The 17143-nt window shown below is 37.6% G+C and overlaps 1 protein-coding gene across 1 annotated transcript in view; it reads left to right on the top strand.

The window, feature by feature from the left end:
• The window catches only part of side-II (sidestep II transmembrane protein), a 482796-nt gene extending 466345 nt beyond the window's left edge, over positions 1-16451 (top strand). Inside the window, exons 18-20 of the mRNA XM_073967649.1 lie at positions 4656-4764; positions 5904-6052; positions 13159-16451. Coding sequence (XP_073823750.1) covers positions 4656-4764; positions 5904-6052; positions 13159-14118 — 1218 coding nt within the window. The 3' untranslated portion in view covers positions 14119-16451. The remainder of the gene's footprint in view (positions 1-4655; positions 4765-5903; positions 6053-13158) is intronic.
• The last annotated feature ends 692 nt before the right edge of the window (positions 16452-17143 follow it).

The following is a 17143-nucleotide window of genomic DNA, read 5'->3' as shown; positions in this document are numbered from 1 at the left end:
CTCGGAATTTTATACTATAAATAATTGATTGTAGTCCAGTATTGGGACGTGTATTAGGTTCACCGACCAACAACGAATAACAATATAATCATAACAAGTAAAAAAGCGTTAAGTTCGGCCGGGCCGAACTTTTCATACCCTCCACCATAAAATATTCTGAACTAAAATGGAATAATTAGTTTTCATTTCTGTCCATAAATTTAAGTGGGTACGTTAAAATGTCAGATAATGTACATAAAATGCTTCATTCGGGAGACCCTTTTTTATGGTGCCTATATCTAACTATGTATGTTGACAATTTTTGGTGGGCTAGAAATTGGGAGGTACCGTTATATAGGGATTATAATATAAAATGGACCTATGTTGACAGTTTTTGATGGGAGCCTTTAATGTCAAATAACTCCAAATTCGGTTAAAAATTTTAACTAGAATCATCAAAATACCGAAAATCGGTGCATAACGTGGGAACTTGAAATGTCATTAACAGCTAGTTCGGAGGAATGTGGGCTATACGAAAATATGAACTTAAATGAACAATTTTTGTTGGCTTTTAAATTTCAAATTAAAAAAAGGTCGTCCAAAAAATAAAGCTAAGTTACGGAAAATCGGTAGGTTTGTTTTGGGGCTATACCAAAACATGGACCTACGTTGGTTAAACATTTGAAGTAAAATCCTCAAAGTACCGAAAATCGGGAAGTATCGTTATATTGGGGCTATGTTGAAAATTGTTGGTGCAGATGTGTGGTGACCACTACAACCTTCAAATGTCAAATTACAGTTAGTTCGGTTGAAAATTGTAGCTTAAATTGCAAAATTACTGAAAATTGGGAGGTACCGTTATATGGGAGCTATATCCGAACATGGACCTATGTGGACAATTTTTGATGGAGAGGTGTTGTGACCACTAAGAACTTCAAATGTCAAATTATTGCTAGTTCGGTTTAATATTGTAGCTGAAATCATCAAATTACTCAAAATCGGGAGGTACCGTTATATGGGGGCTTTATCAATACATCGACCTTTCTTGACAATTTTTGGTGGAGAGGTGTGGTGACCACTAGGAATTTCAAATGTCAAATGTTCAAATTACAGATAATTCGGTTAAAACTTGTAGGTAAAATTCTAAAAATACCGAAAATCGGGAGGTACCGTTATATGGGGCTAAACCAAAACATGGACCTATGTTCATAATTTTTTCGAATATAAGTTTTTTGGTCATTAAGAACCCTAAATATCAAATTATAGCTAATTCGGACCAGAAATGTGACTTAAAACGCCAAAATACCTGAAATCAGGCGGTAACGTTATATGAGGGCTATTCCAAAACATGGAGCTATGTCCACTAGTTTCGTTATATAAGTTTATTGACACTTAAGAACCCTAAATGTCAATTAATATCTAAATCGGTCTGAAAATGTAGCTAAAAACGTCAAAATACCGTTAATCGGGCTACCCTTATATGGGAGCTATACCAAAACGTGGACCTATGTCCACAACTTTTGTTATATAAGTTTATTGACACTTAAGAACCCTTAATGTCAAATTATAGCTAAATCGGTCTGAAAATGTAGCTAAACACGTCAAAATACCGTAAATCGGGGGTACCGTTATAAGGGGGCTATACCAAAACGTGGACCTATGTCCACAAGTTTTCTTATATAAGTTTATTGACACTTAAGAACCCTAAATGTCAAATTATAGCTAAATCGGTCTGAAAATGTAGCTAAAAACGTAAAAATACCATAAATCGGGGTACCGTTATATGGGAGCTATACCAAAACGTGGACCTATGTCCACAAGTTTTGTTATATAAGTTTATTGACACTTAAGAACCCTTAATGTCAAATTATAGCTAAATCGGTCTGAAAATGTAGCTAGACACGTCAAAATACCGTAAATCGGGGGGTACCGTTATATGGGGGCTATACCAAAACGTGGACCTATGTCCACAAGTTTTCTTATATAAGTTTATTGGCACTTAAGAACCCTAAATGTCAAATTATAGCTAAATCGGTCTGAAAATATAGCTTAAAACGCCAAAATACCGTAAATCGGGGGGTACCGTTATATTGAGGCTATACCAAAACGTGTGCCTATGTACACAAGTTTTGTTATATAAATTTATTGACACTTAGGAACCCTAAATGTCAGATTATAGCTAAATCGGTCTGAAAATGTAGCTAAAAACGTCAAAATACCGTAAATCGGGGGTACCGTTATATGGGGGCTATACCAAAACGTGGACCTATGTCCACAACTTTTGTTATATAAGTGTAGTGACACTTAAGAACCCTAAATGTCAAATTATAGCTAAATCGGTCTGAAAATGTAGCTAAAAACGTCAAAATACCGTAAATCGGGGGGTACCGTTATATGGGGGCTATACCAAAACGTGGACCTATGTCCACAACTTTTGTTATATAAGTGTAGTGACACTTAAGAACCCTAAATGTCAAATTATAGCTAAATCGGTCTGAAAATGTAGCTAAAAACGTCAAAATACCGTAAATCGGGGGGTACCGTTATATGGGGGCTATACCAAAACGTGGACCGATATAGCCCATCATCGAACTTGACCTGCCTGCAAACAAAAGACGCATTTTCCCAAAATCCTATCTCCATTTTTGTGGATGCTAGAGTGATTACCACAGACGGACGGACGTGCACAGATCGACTCAGATCGACTTTATAGGGTCGCAAATGAGTATTTCAATGCGTTACAAACGGAAAAAACAAACTTAATATACCCTCCATACTATGGTGGAGGGTATAAAAAAACTATTAGTGGCTATAGGCGAGTACCCACCACCAGTTTTGAATGACAGCCAGAGTACTATTAGGACAATTTTATAGAAAATACAAATTTTTATTTAGCTAAAAAATATTTTTAATACAATATGTAGGTATTTTTTAACTAGACATTAATGTTAACTAAATACCCCTCAATGACTCTTTCATGTTGGTCAATGAGTACTACGCTTAAATGTAAATTAGACTGGTGACACCTACAGATTAATCCTGTCCAGGGTGTTCCACACTTTGACACTTCACGAACTCGAACACTTAATTTTATAGATTTATATGTATCTATCTTGCTGGGCTAAAATATTTACACCATCTCTGTTATAACTCTGCACATTCAAGGTGGAGATTCGCAGATCATGTTTCTATGTTGTAACTCCCCTTAATTACTTTACCAGACCTCTTATGACAATTCAAAATTCATAATATCCAATGCATTTTTATTTGTATTTCTCTTTTTGTTTTTCTTATTCTGTCATTCATAATTTTTTCCAGGATTTTGTCATTTTCTCTTAACCTGTTGCTATCTGATGATATTGTCTTTTTTGCATACACATTCTGTTCTTCTATCGTTTGTGAATTTTTAATGAAATTTGTTCCATGTCAGGGCAGATTTAAAACTCGTTCTACGTCAATGCTTACATTTTTAAAATGACATCGATGACACTAGAGTTGCGACAGAGGAAGGAATATTATATATTGCAGATTTTGAAGTCCTGTTTGTTTATTTTCCTTTGTTGCACTTTTCTGGAATTTTCTGTGTCTTCTTGTGGCAGACGAGATGTGTAGAGTTGTGAGGGAAATATTGAAGATATTATGTATATAGACTTCGTTATACACTGCATTGAAAAAAGGTGAATGCTTTTTAGTCCTGCTCAATGGACCTCTTGATATAGAAAAGCTCTCTTATATCCTTTGGCCTGCCTGAAGGAGTCATTAGTGGTGAACGCGCAAATAGAAGATTTATTGCTGTAGCAACTGAGAATTAAATAGTATTGTAAATATGTAAAAACATATATTGTTACAGTAACCATATGTTTCGTGACAAACACCATGATGACACACAATATGTGGTTGTTATATAATGAAGAAATTTTTGTTGAAGCAAGCATTTTCTGAGAGTGCACAAATTAATGTTGTTGTAGCAATCATATAAATGCATATGTTCCCACAACACCGCCGAAGGGACAAGGGAGACATCTCTCATATCAATGAGTGCACGTCGATCCATATTAGCTCAAAGCTATGGGACCTACTTGTAATCGTCGAGTCCGAACGGCATGTCATACGAGAAGTTTTTTATTGCTGAAATACTCAGGATATGAAAGTCAGCATTACACTGAGGGGTATTGCCATCGCCGAAAATATTGATGTTATGGTCAGGGATTGAACAGACCTTCAGGGTGCACGGCGGACATGCTTACCACTGCACCACGGTTGCTCCCAGACCGCAGACTTTCACAGTGCATGACCGACGTGCTTTCCACTGCACTACGGTGGCTCCCAGGCTGCAACAATCATTTAATTGACACAAAGTATATGGTTGCCAAAATCATAATGATACATAATTTATGGTTGCTCCAATACCTTATCTTGCTATGCTATGCCTGCATCAACAATATTCATACTCTGCGTGCAGAATATTGACCTTATAGGCGAACTGGACGATCGCAGGAGAATATTTAAAGATGGCTTAAGGATGTTTGTAGCCTACGAAAAAATCCACGTATATTAAATCCTGAACATCTTTCTTTTGGGTATAGAATAAATATATGAAAATCTTTTAACCTAATCACTTTCTTATATTGCATATTAATATTTATATCTTTATATTGTCTCTTTACCCCCTTCAGGGCAGTGGCATGGATAAACCACGTTGGCAGCATACAGACATTAAATCTAAATCCTCTGAAGACTTGGTAGAAGATGAACGTGATCCTGACGTTATACCATCACAATACGGTAAGTTGTAGAGAACTTGGCTGAAAAACTATATAACTTTAAAAACAAATATAAATATATTGTATAAATTTCTTGCTAATTAATTTTCTATATTTCTGTTTCTTCTTTTTCTCTTCCCCCCCTTTAATTTCATTCTCACCACAAAACACACGTGACCACAAATATACTGACTACCAAAACATTTGGCAACTGTTCAATGCAAATTTTTAATTTTGCTCATTCGACGTTATTGGAAAAAAAAATATTTTTTTAATGGAAATTATAACAAAAATTCAAATCAAATTGTTGTTTTGCTGTGTGTGTGCGCGTGTGATTGTTAAAATTACCATACAATAAAATAACAACAACAAACAAAATAAAAATTCAATTTTCTTTATAAACGCAATTGAAACAATTCTAACCAATTGCTGGAAATTTGTACAACATTTTCGCAACAAAAACATAAAAATCAAAATTTCACCAATGTTGCAACCGAAATTCAATGGCATATCGAAACAACAACGACAACAACAAAACCACTTGGCCTTACTGAACTAACGGCATGATGTGAAATGTACATTGAAACCAAAAACCAAATACAATAATGTTAACGAAACTCAATGGTCACTGCTATTCCGGTTCTATCTTTGATTCATGCTAAATTCATGCATCCATCCCTTGGCTATAAACATAAAAATAACAACTCGCAAAAATCCAAATCAAATAACAACAACAACAACTATAAAAAATTGAAATGGAAATCTCCACAATCAAATCTTCAACGTAAATCGAAACCCAAAAAACACACGAAAAACCATGGACATGGTGGCCATCATCCATGGTGGGTGTTCTTGCATATTTGCTGATGATCCTTGTTTTGTTGGTTGCATATTTGCTGGTGTGCTATCTTCGTGTTGTTGTTTTTTCATACTTTCAAATGGCTGCTGGTTTATTTGAAATTCCAACAAAACAAAATGCTCTCGCATGACCGACACAAAAATTTAATAAATTTCCATCACAAACCAATCATTGTTTGCCATACCATTTCCCTGCATTCTTATCACTGCATATGCGTTGGTATGGGTGTGTGTGTTTGATCATATCATGTACGTGAATCTGCACCAAAATACTCTGCAACAAATAACAACATACACACACAGTTGGCAGTGTAGGCAGCGGCAGTTCAACAAGCTCAGCCAATGCCAGTATTGGTGGTGTTAGCGGCAATGGTGTAGGTGGCGCTGCTACAAATGGCAGTGTTAGCCATCATTTTACATCCACATCATCCAAATGGTCACCGAGTTCCAATGTAAGTGTTTAATTGAAAAATATCAATGTCATCATGGTCATCAGCTTGAATGGCCTTAATGGCAGCAAAACAGGCAGGCACTAGTGTCACAACCATTGGCTATGGTTTCGTGTATGTACAAAAATTTAGCAGATTTTTTTTTGTTTTTGTATTTTCACTTAAACAATGACAATAAGTGAATACTCGTACCACCTAACATACCTAATTGCATGATGACAATTTTTCGTTGGTGTGACAATTTACAAAATATTTTGACTTTATTGCATTTTTTCGGTGTTTGGAATTTTTGCAACATTTTAATTTAAATGGTTTTGATTGATTGGCGATATTCATGAAACTCTAAAAATATTAGAAAACTGACCATTAGCAAATATTGCAAATGATTGTTGATCGTTTGAAGTGGGCTAAGGGGCGTATAATTTATATTTATTGTGTTTTTGTCTCATGTGGTGTATGAGTGATATTAATGGCTATGTCATTTATGTAAATGGGTGCGTATGTGTTATTTTAAGTGTTTATTAGGGTTATGACTTTTTGACATTTTTCCTCAAAAATGATTTCCTGTAGCAGGGATGAATGAACTTTTGCCTATTAATCACTATGCTATCATTTATTCCATTGAAATATAAAAATAGTTCACGCACAAATCGATTTTAAAAAAATAATTTTTTGAAAAAATATATGAAATGAAAAAAAAAAAAAATTCAAAAAATTATTTTTTGTTGCACGAATGAATAAATATAAGCCTACTAATAACTATAATAACGTTTATTTCATTCAAATATTAAAAAAGTCGCGAAAAAAGTCACTTTGAAAAAATTTTAAATTTTTTGTTTTTTGTTAAAAAATTATATTTTTGAATAAAAGCGTTTACGACATTTTTACGATTCTCAGAATTGAAGAAAAATAGTGAGAAATAAATTTTATGCCATTTTAATTATCTCATGTGGCTCTAAAGTTTATTTTCAATTATATATCTGTTTTCAGTGACTTCAAAAAATTGTCCATAATTTTGATAAATTCAAATTTTAAAATCATTTTGTGCGTGAGGTTTTTTCACCGAATCACCTTATAATTAAGATTTTATGTAATCTTATGGCAAAACTCATCACGCTATGATACAGGGATATGAGGTTGTAAAAAAGTCATAACCCTAGTGTTTATATGATAGTGGAGATTGTATTCGAAACAAAATGTGTTAGGTTAATGTGAATTTTAAAAATAAAGAATGTTTTTCAGAACATGGAATAAAACAAAATAGAAAAACTCGAAGGTAAGCAATTGAAAATATTTATGTCAGGCATTGGGTTTGCAAGAGTAGGTGGCCCATTGGGTCATCCACTCTACAGTAGACGACCCAATGGACCATCTACTATACAGTAGACGACCCAATGGGCCATCTACTATACAGTAGACGACCCAATGGGCCATCTACTATACAGTAGACGACCCAATGTGTCATCTACTATACAGTAGACGACCCAATGTGTCATCTACTATACAGTAGACGACCCAATGGGCCATCTACTATACAGTAGACGACCCAATGGGCCATCTACTATACAGTAGACGACCCAATGGGCCATCTACTATACAGTAGACGACCCAATGGGCCATCTACTATACAGTAGACGACCGAATGGACCTTCTAGTCCCAATGGGCCATCTACTCTACAGTAGACGACCCAATGGGCCATCTACTCTACAGTAGACGACACAATGGGCCACCTACTCTACAGTAGACGACCCAATGGGCCATCTACTCTACAGTAGACGACCCAATGGTCCATCTACTCTACAGTAGACGACCCAATGGGCCATCTACTCTACAGTAGACGACCCAATGGGCCATCTACTCTACAGTAGACGACCCAATGGGCCATCTACTCTACAGTAGACGACCCAATGGGCCATCTACTCTACAGTAGACGACCCAATGGGCCATCTACTCTACAGTAGACGACCCAATGGGCCATCTACTCTACAGTAGACGACCCAATGGGCCATCTACTCTACAGTAGACGACCCAATGGGCCATCTACTCTACAGTAGACGACCCAATGGGCCATCTACTCTACAGTAGACGACCCAATGGGCCATCTACTCTACAGTAGACGACCCAATGCGCCATCTACTCTACAGTAGACGACCCAATGGGTCATCTCTATCTATTTGGTTTTTTAATCTGGAGACATCCAAGTGGCCATTTTTTCTCCTCTTCGAAATCGATCAGCCCCAATCCGTTGTCATATGTTAACTCAAGTAGGATGTACTTGTCGTTCGTGTCACCAAATATATTTGCAATCCCAATTTTAGCATTGAATCTCCTAGAAAAACTGTAATGTCATGAACGGTGCAACGGTCAGATGTTTTCTCCAGGCGATCATAAATATATATTCTTGTTCTGTTCATTAAAGAATTGTCTGGGTATTCAAGGTACTGATTAGCATTTCATAAAATTTTTGTGAAGGTCTTCAACTTTAGAGTTTTTTATACCCTCAACATTTATGCTAACGAAGGTTTATACACTTTCATACGGGCAAAATGTGCCTCATCGAAATATAGGTTTTAGACCCCGAGTATATTGTCCGTCTCAGACAATTTGGAGTTGACTTAGCCATGTCCGTCCGTCTGTCTAGCTGGATGGAGAGCACGACAACTCTCGAACGGATCAAAAAATTTGGTCCAAAATTTTGCTTTCGTAATATTTTGTCCAAACTTAGTTTAAGTTTAAAGATGGGTAATATCAGTCCCCTCCTTCCGGTACCTCCCTCACAAAAGTTCGAAAATGTGACCGATTCGGTCCGTACTTTGCACATCGTGAAATTTCTACCGGGCTTAGATGAGGTTCCAATATGCACTCAATCGGTCCACTCCTTCGGGTACCTCTCACACAAAATTTCGGAAAAGTTCAGCTTAGGACCAGCTCTCGTATCGCCTTGATTTTTGTTGTATTAACTTGTATTCGCTGCCTTTCATACGACGATACATGTTTCATCAGGGGCAAGTCTATACTTCCTGAGAAAATAGCCTGAAAGATGCAAAAAATACCTACGACCTATCGAACGGATCTGACGATTCTCTCCAAAATTCGGCCTTCGTAATATTTTGTCCAAACTAAGTACAAATTCGAAGTTGAGCCATATCGCTCCACTCGTTCAGGTACCTCCCCCACAAAAGTTCAAAAATGTTCGGAAAAATTGTGAGAACGATAACTCTTGAAGGGAGTGACCGATTTGGTCACTCATCCTAATATATCTACCAGATATAGATGAGGTTCGAGTATGGACTATATTTGTGGACTCCTTCGGGTAACTCCCACAAAAAATTTCGGATAAGTTCAATTTGAGATCTGCTCTTGGATAATTTTGATTTTTGTTGAAGCAACTTGCATTCGCTGCTTCAAATACGACGGTAACATTTTTTTCAGGGGCAAGTCCATACTTCTTGGGAAAACAGTGGCTGGAGAGCACGAAAACTCTCGAACTGATCAACCAATTTGTTCCAAAATTTGGCCTTCGTCATATTTCGTCTAAACTTAGTTTTATTCCGAAGATGAGCAATACCGGTTCCTAACTTCAGGTACTTAACCCCCAATATCTAAAAAAATTCACTAAAATGGTATGCCCGATATCTCTTGAACGGGAAATCTATTTTGAACCAAACTTTGGATCCCCTAATATTTTGTTCAAATTTAGTTTAACTTCTCCTTAGGGTACTTCCCCCAAAAAAGTTCAACATTTATGTCTAAGTACATTTTGGATCTGTTAAAGATCCTTTGGAAACGTATACAGATACTGTTCGTCGTGGTCCTGTTTACAGCGATATTATGTTTTCCGTGGACAAGTCCATGCTTCTTGGCATACTGGTCCAAACTGAAATGACTAGTGGGCGCGATATCTATCTAAAAAATATATGACTCCCAAAATAAGATCCGCATCCATAGTGGATTTGGTCGGTCCATTTCTTTAAGTACCTCTTTAATTCTAATCTACATTTTTGTCAATTCATACGGCCAAACTTTGAAAACCCCCTAAATACATATGTTTTTTGTTGGGAAAAGGTGTTTCAATTTACACAGACCGAGGGTATATCTCTGTCGGCAAAGCCGACTGATACTATTTTGCTTGTTGTTAGAGTGTTTTTAGGCCACGAGGACCCATTGATAAAAATTTCACTTCGATACATTGTCTAGAAGTATTTTTGCCACACCTTCCCATGCAAGTGCCACCGCTGTGCGCCCCTACGTTTCCTACGTTGTTGGTGAATAGTTCAAAGTCTTCACGGCACTCCGCTATAGCACAAGATACCAACACGTCTTTCAACTGCGGTTAAGCTCCCTATGTAATGTTGATAATATTTTCAGATATGAGAGAGTCATGTCCGCCTCACCACTGGGATGTCCGTAAAAAATTATTCTTTGGGTTTGAATACGCTATGGAAAAATATTTTTGAGTCTTAATGAATCTTTGACAATGTCCATAAGGCAGCCACATTATAAGGTCTTTTGTGTGGAAACTTCCCTAAGACTGCAATTTTTATTAACGGATATCGTATCGAGAAAATTTTTTTATTTATTTTTTAAAAATAAAGCACGTTTTAGGGTAATTAGGACCCACTGATGTCAAAAATCAACTAAACAAATTTTCCGACTTTTCGTTTTCCCGGAAAGTGGTGTTCGAAATATCGAACACTGGCGCTTAAGCTATATCTTTAGAAATAAAATAAAATTAATTTATTTGCCGTTTTATTGATTTATTTCACAATTTTTGTATGAAAAAATGGTTGAAGATTGGTATTGAGACTTTTTTGGACCTACAAAACTTTTGCCCGAAATGTGTCAGCACTGGTCCACGTTTTGGATTGCCGCCTGTAGAACGGTACCGCCCGATTTTCGGGAGATTTCAAGGATTTAGCAGAATTATCCTACAGAAATGGCTGTAAATTAATACATATTTAGTCTCTTTTGAGGCTACTTAACTTTCCTCCAGAAATTTGTCAGCATAGGTCCACGTTTTATATAGCCTCCGTTGAATGGTACCTAACGATTTTAGGGTATTTCAGGATTTTAGCCGCACTATCCTTTAGAAATGGCTGAAATTTAGTATTTAGTCTTATATGATGCTATAATAATATTTCCCCGAAATTTGTCAGTAAATTTCCACGTTTTGATATACCCATCGATATGTAGGTTAAGTACCAGCGTTCGAAATTTCGAACAGTCAAATTTGCACATCTCGTAAAGTCGCGCTTGCGCATGTAAATCATGTTCTCTATATTTTGTGAAACGGCTAAATATATTGGCAATAATTCCCCATTATTACATTTTTAACTTCAATTTTTTAAATAATTTTTTAAAATTAATTTAAAAAGTACCCAAAAATATAGGTTTAAAAAATCTACCCTTAACATCGAGGGGGAGTGGGGTTTTCAAGGGAAAATTTTTGTTATTTGCTGACAGATTAGACTTTATACATATACCAAAACTTGTTTAAAATTTAACCTTTTTCATGCATAAATATTTTTTTTAAAAAAAGTTATTTTACTGTTCGAAAAATCGAATACCAAGTACGAAATGGGTTAATATTACTTATACGCCACTCGGAATGACTTGTAGGGAAAAATTAAAATCAAACAGTATTTTGTTGCAAATGAAGATTTCTTTTACTTCAGGTCACCCTCAGGGGTGTTGGAATTTTAATTTAGCTTTTTATTGTAATAACTTCAAGCATTTAAAGAAAATTTATCAATTAAGATCGAAAATTCCAACTTAAGTTTTCAATATTAAATGCTGTCTTTTAAGTTGAAAATATACATAAATACACATTTTAATATGTATATACCCTTCCAACAATTCTTTGAAAATTTCACTCTCCCTAGGCCTGCAATTTTTATTAATATTATTTATACGCCACTCGGAATGACTTGTAGGAAAAAAATTAATTCAAACGGTATTTTCTTGCAAATGAAGATTTCTTTTACTTGCGATCGCCTTAAGGGGTGTTGTAATTTTAATTGACCTTTTTATTGTAATAACTTCAAGCATTTAAAGAAACTTTATCAATTAAGAACGAAAATGCCAACTTACGTTTGCAATATTAATTACTGGCTTTTAAGTCGAATATATATGCATTTGTATGCACGTATATGTTTCTACATACCCTTCCAACGCAATTCTGTGAAAATTTCACGAAATGCAATAATTGCGAAAAATGAATTCAAAAGTCAATACAATAACGAAATGGAAAATTATAAGAGAAAAATCACAAAAATAAGAACAAAAATACGTTGTAAATGCATCAGTCATCAATGGGAATGTCATTAATGGCCAAATGCAATACAATTAAATTTGGCCAAGAAACAATCTTAATCGTTATCGTCGTCACAGTCATCTCTGGACGACCATCGTTAGCGTCATCATTGCACTTTATGTAGCCGGCCAAACGAACATTAACGAAATCCTTAATGAAAATTGTAGCTGGGTTGGATACGTAGAAATTACAAAAATGAATGTGAAGAGAAAGAGTAAAAATGCTGTAGCAGGAATTAGCAATTTCCTGCAACGTAGCAACGTTTTCCTTGCTGCCAATGTCTTCAGTGTTACAAATGTTACGAATAGCCAGTGATGTTGTTGTTTTTGGTGCCTGTTAAACAATTGCCATTAACTGACAGATGTTTTTGCCACGTTTTACTCATTTTTGTTCCTTTTTTTCTTCTTTTTCTCTTTCTATTTTATTCTATGCGAATGCCTGGTCGCCTGCTGCCTGCCTGATTTTACCATGGAAATCACTTTTGCTGTTTGGCTGTGTAATACAACAATGATCATGGACATGGACACATGATGGCCTGGTTGCTGGGTTTGCCTTGTCATTGTCCTCATCTTCACAATCATCATCATCATCATCACCATCGTTGTCGTCGTCATCTTCATCATGATGGCCCACAACTTTGGTCTTCCATATAAATAAACGCAACGAAAAATACAACACCAACAATTATCAACAAATGAATGCCTCTGCTGCTGCCTGGTGGTGTTGGAAAACATTTCCAACTTTCATTTTGTGTGTTTTCTTCTTCTTTTGAATTTTTCCACTTGCCACAAACAGCAACACACCACCAAGATCTATGAAACGAACATGATGCAACAGAATCCAACGACAGCGAGTGTTTGTGGCACAACAGCAGCGACAGCATCTAGTGCTGGTGGTACTTTGGGCCGAGGTGGTGGTGGTGCTGGGGCTGGTAGCAATGATTCAACTATACCCATAACATTCAATCAAATAAACGCACGAACTCATCTTATGGCTTCCGCCTCAATGCTTTCGCCCACGGGCTCAACAACTACCACAGCAACTCTCAATCGCGGCGGTGGCTTGGGTGTTATAGCAACAGCTACATCAGGAAGTGGTGATGCTACTACTGTTGCGGCCTATATGGGTGCGGATGTGGCCAATATCATAGGATCACCCACATCTTTGTCCTCTTCCATGGGCTCACCGCACATGCAACAAAAACTGCATTCCAGTGGGGTGGGTACCTTGCCACCCGGCCTGGGGAGTGGTGGTGGCTATATACTGAATAGTCTCATTAACAGCAGCAGTGGCACAGCCATGTCCAGCCTGCATCATACCTCTGCGTCGGGCACGTCTTCAACTTCAAATGCAGGTAGTGCCACTGGCGGTAGTGTAGGACGTGTTAACCTTCATCATGCAACAACGTCAACGTTGCCTCACCATCATCATCAGCACAATACACTGGGCGGCCGTAGTAATCATGGACATTACATGACAGCAACGCCGCCCTCAATGATGTTAACATCACAAACAACATCAGCCCTAAGTGGCAGTGGCAGTACACCAGGCTCAACATCTGGTGTTGGCCTACTTTTAGGCTCAAGTGGAGTTGGCAGCACCTTGGGTGGTTTGCATTCATCTTCATTGGCCTCGGCAGCACCCTCAACAACGACAACATCGTGTAACTCATCCACTGACCTGGATGATAATATTAACATCATGGCCATTAAGGATTGTTTAATGACACAACGTGTACCCGAAAGTTGTGTCTGAGTTGTTCCAGAATATGTTGCAGGTCTGCGTAATATTTTCGTTCGTTCATTTTTCGCCAAAACTGGATGCAATTGGGAAGTGGGAAAAGCAACAACTGCCTTCACAAATAACTTGAACATCATCAATAACAACAGCAACAACAAAAATAACGTGCAACGTTGCCATTATTATCCGAGGAAATATCTGGAGCAGCATTACATTTTCGCCGCTTATGCTTTCTTTTGAATTGCAGCTGAAAAAATCAATAGGAAAAATCTGTAAGGTATTGGAAATCATACTTAAGAAGAATGAAAAAATAAATATTGAATATCAGAAGGTATGGTGGTGTTCCCCCACAGCAAACGTCCCAAATATAGAAAACGCAATCCCCATTTTCCATTAGCAAAATATGGAAAAGTATAGTATCCTGTTCTTAAGCTAGAGTGGTTATTTTTTGCAGTCTTAAAAAACATCAGCAGTTTAAATAAATACGAAGAAATAAATTTTAAAAATTCCCGAAAAATAGATTAAGTCATAGGGTGCGTATGGTAAGTATTTACAAAAATGTTCATCATACGCCCACATGCTTCCTATTAATGTTACTTATGCACCACTCTGGACATCGCACAATTTAATAACAGGTGTATTTATTAATATTCATATTTCTGAAGAGCGTGACATCGAATGGAATATTCTAAGATTTTCTATGGTAGTTAATTCTCTCTGGAAAGTTAGAGATGTTTTGGGTTATTTTTGCAATGGAAATTGTGACCAGGAACAGGGTCTTTCTATCTTTATATATACTTACTTCCTTAGCTGACCCATTACAGAACGTTTGTTCTATAAGCCGAAATAAGAAAAGATCTCCAATTCTCTATATATTTTGCTTCGCTCTCTAGAATACTGCGCCTTTTCATCTCTTCTTCCAATAGTTTATGTTTGCTCCATCGAAGCCTTGACCTACCAGTTATGCGTGCACCACCAAGTGGGACGTGTTTATACGTCTTTTTAGCGGGTTCATAATCGCTCAGTCTAATGACATGGCCTAGCCAACGCAGTCGTTGCATCTCGGTACGTTTATCTATACTGATGTCGTTGTATAGCAGATACAGCTCGTGGTTCATACGTTTGGTCCGTAGATGTTTCGAAGGATTTTCCTCTCAAACACACCAAGCACTGCCTTGTCCGCTTGTGCAAGTACCCATGCTGTGGAGCACGGATAGTATCAGTGTTTTCTAAAGTGTTAATTTTGTTTGACGAGATGTGGCTTTGTTTTTAAACTGCTTACTTAAGCCAAAGTATCATTTGTTAGCCAATACAATTCTTCTTTTTATTTCACAACTGATGTTTTTTGTTGTGTTTACGGCGGTGCTGAGGTAGACGAAGTCTTTCACTATCTCAAAATTATAGCAGCCAACTTCAACAGTTGGTCCGAGCTCTATGGACGCATCGACGCGTCGACACTATCAAGTTGGTCTTCTCACCTTTTACCGCCACACCCATTTTAGCAGATTCTCCTTCGATCTTCACAAAAGTATACTTTACTTCTTTTACTGATCATCCTATGATGTAACATGTGGCTATTGGTGTTGATTGTGCCATTTCTCTTAACGTTTGTCTCTCGTATGACCTTTTTCACCAGTATGTTGAAGAGATCACACGAAAGGCTGCTTCTTTGTCTGAAACCTCTTTTGATATAAAACTGTTCGGAGAGATTTTTTCCCATTTTAACTGAGGGTCGAGTAACAGTTAAAGTCATTTTACAAAGCCGTATGAGCTTATGAGCTCTTGGGTCTTCGCTAAGATTTGCCGCAGGGTACATATCTGGTCAATGCTGGACTTGCTAAGTCTAAAGCCGCATTGATATGGTGCAATTACTATGGCCATAGGCTTTAGTCGTTCGCACAATATCCCTGACACTATTTTGTAAACAATAGGAAGAAGACTTATGTCCCTATAGTTAAAGCATAGAGTCTTATCTCCTTTCTTGTGGACGGGACACAAAATGCTCGGATTCCAATCATCGGTTACGAGCTCTTCCTCCCACATGGTGCTAACTAGCTGATGAAGTTTTGAGCAGCTCGGTTGGTATGCCATCGGCTCCTGCTGCCTTATTATTCTTCAGCCGGTTTATTACTGTCTTTACCTCATTTTGGCCGGCTAGTATACATTCAATACCATCTTCTGGGATTGGATCAGTGGTATCTTCGTCGCCTGCAGTACTATTGAATACCAACAGTTTCCGCCTTAAAATCAACAACCACTCTGTTCACCACATGGACAGCGCAGTTTGGAATAGAATTTAATGTCCTGGTCGACGGTTGCAGAATTCCGACCACAAAATGCCCCAAAAATTTAGGAGTCACATTCGACACTACTTTCAAGTTGTGCGCGCACGCCACAGCTATCTGCGACTAACTGAAAAGTAGGAACAAGGTCCTCAAGTCCCTGGCCGGCAGCACTTGGGGTGCAGATAAAAAAACCTTGTTGGCCACGTATAACGCGATAGGTCGATCTGTGGTAAGCTATGCGGCTCCAGTCTGGTCCCCGAGATTGTGTGATAAACAAAAAAAAAAACATTGTTCCACAACATCCCATACGGGACAAGGGAGACTTCTCTCATATCAATGAGTGCACCCCGATTCATATTTAGCTCAATGATATGGGACCTACCGTTAATCGCCGAGTCCGAACGGCGTGTCTTAAGACACCACTTATGGAGAAGTTTTTCAAGGCAGAAATACTCAGGAAATGTCGCTAACATTACTGAGGGGTATTTTTGTCACCGTTGAAAAATGTTTGATGTTGCTTGGCCGGGGAATCGAACCCCCGACCTTCTGCGTGCAAGGCGGGCGTGCATACCATTGCACCACGGTGGCACCCGAGATTGTGTGATACGAACTGGAAAAAGATTCAAACTTGCCAGAATGCCGCACGGAGAACAGCAACAGGGTGCATCCTCAAGTCTTCAGTGGACCATCTACATGAGAAGACAAAGATTCTTCCAGTAAAGCAACACAATGAGATGCTTTCGTTGCAGTACTTG

Source organism: Musca autumnalis, unplaced genomic scaffold, assembly GCF_047663935.1.
Source record: "Musca autumnalis isolate F117 unplaced genomic scaffold, ASM4766393v1 scaffold_2, whole genome shotgun sequence".
Lineage (NCBI taxonomy): Eukaryota > Metazoa > Arthropoda > Insecta > Diptera > Muscidae > Musca > Musca autumnalis.
This window is presented reverse-complemented; position numbering and strand designations above follow the sequence as displayed.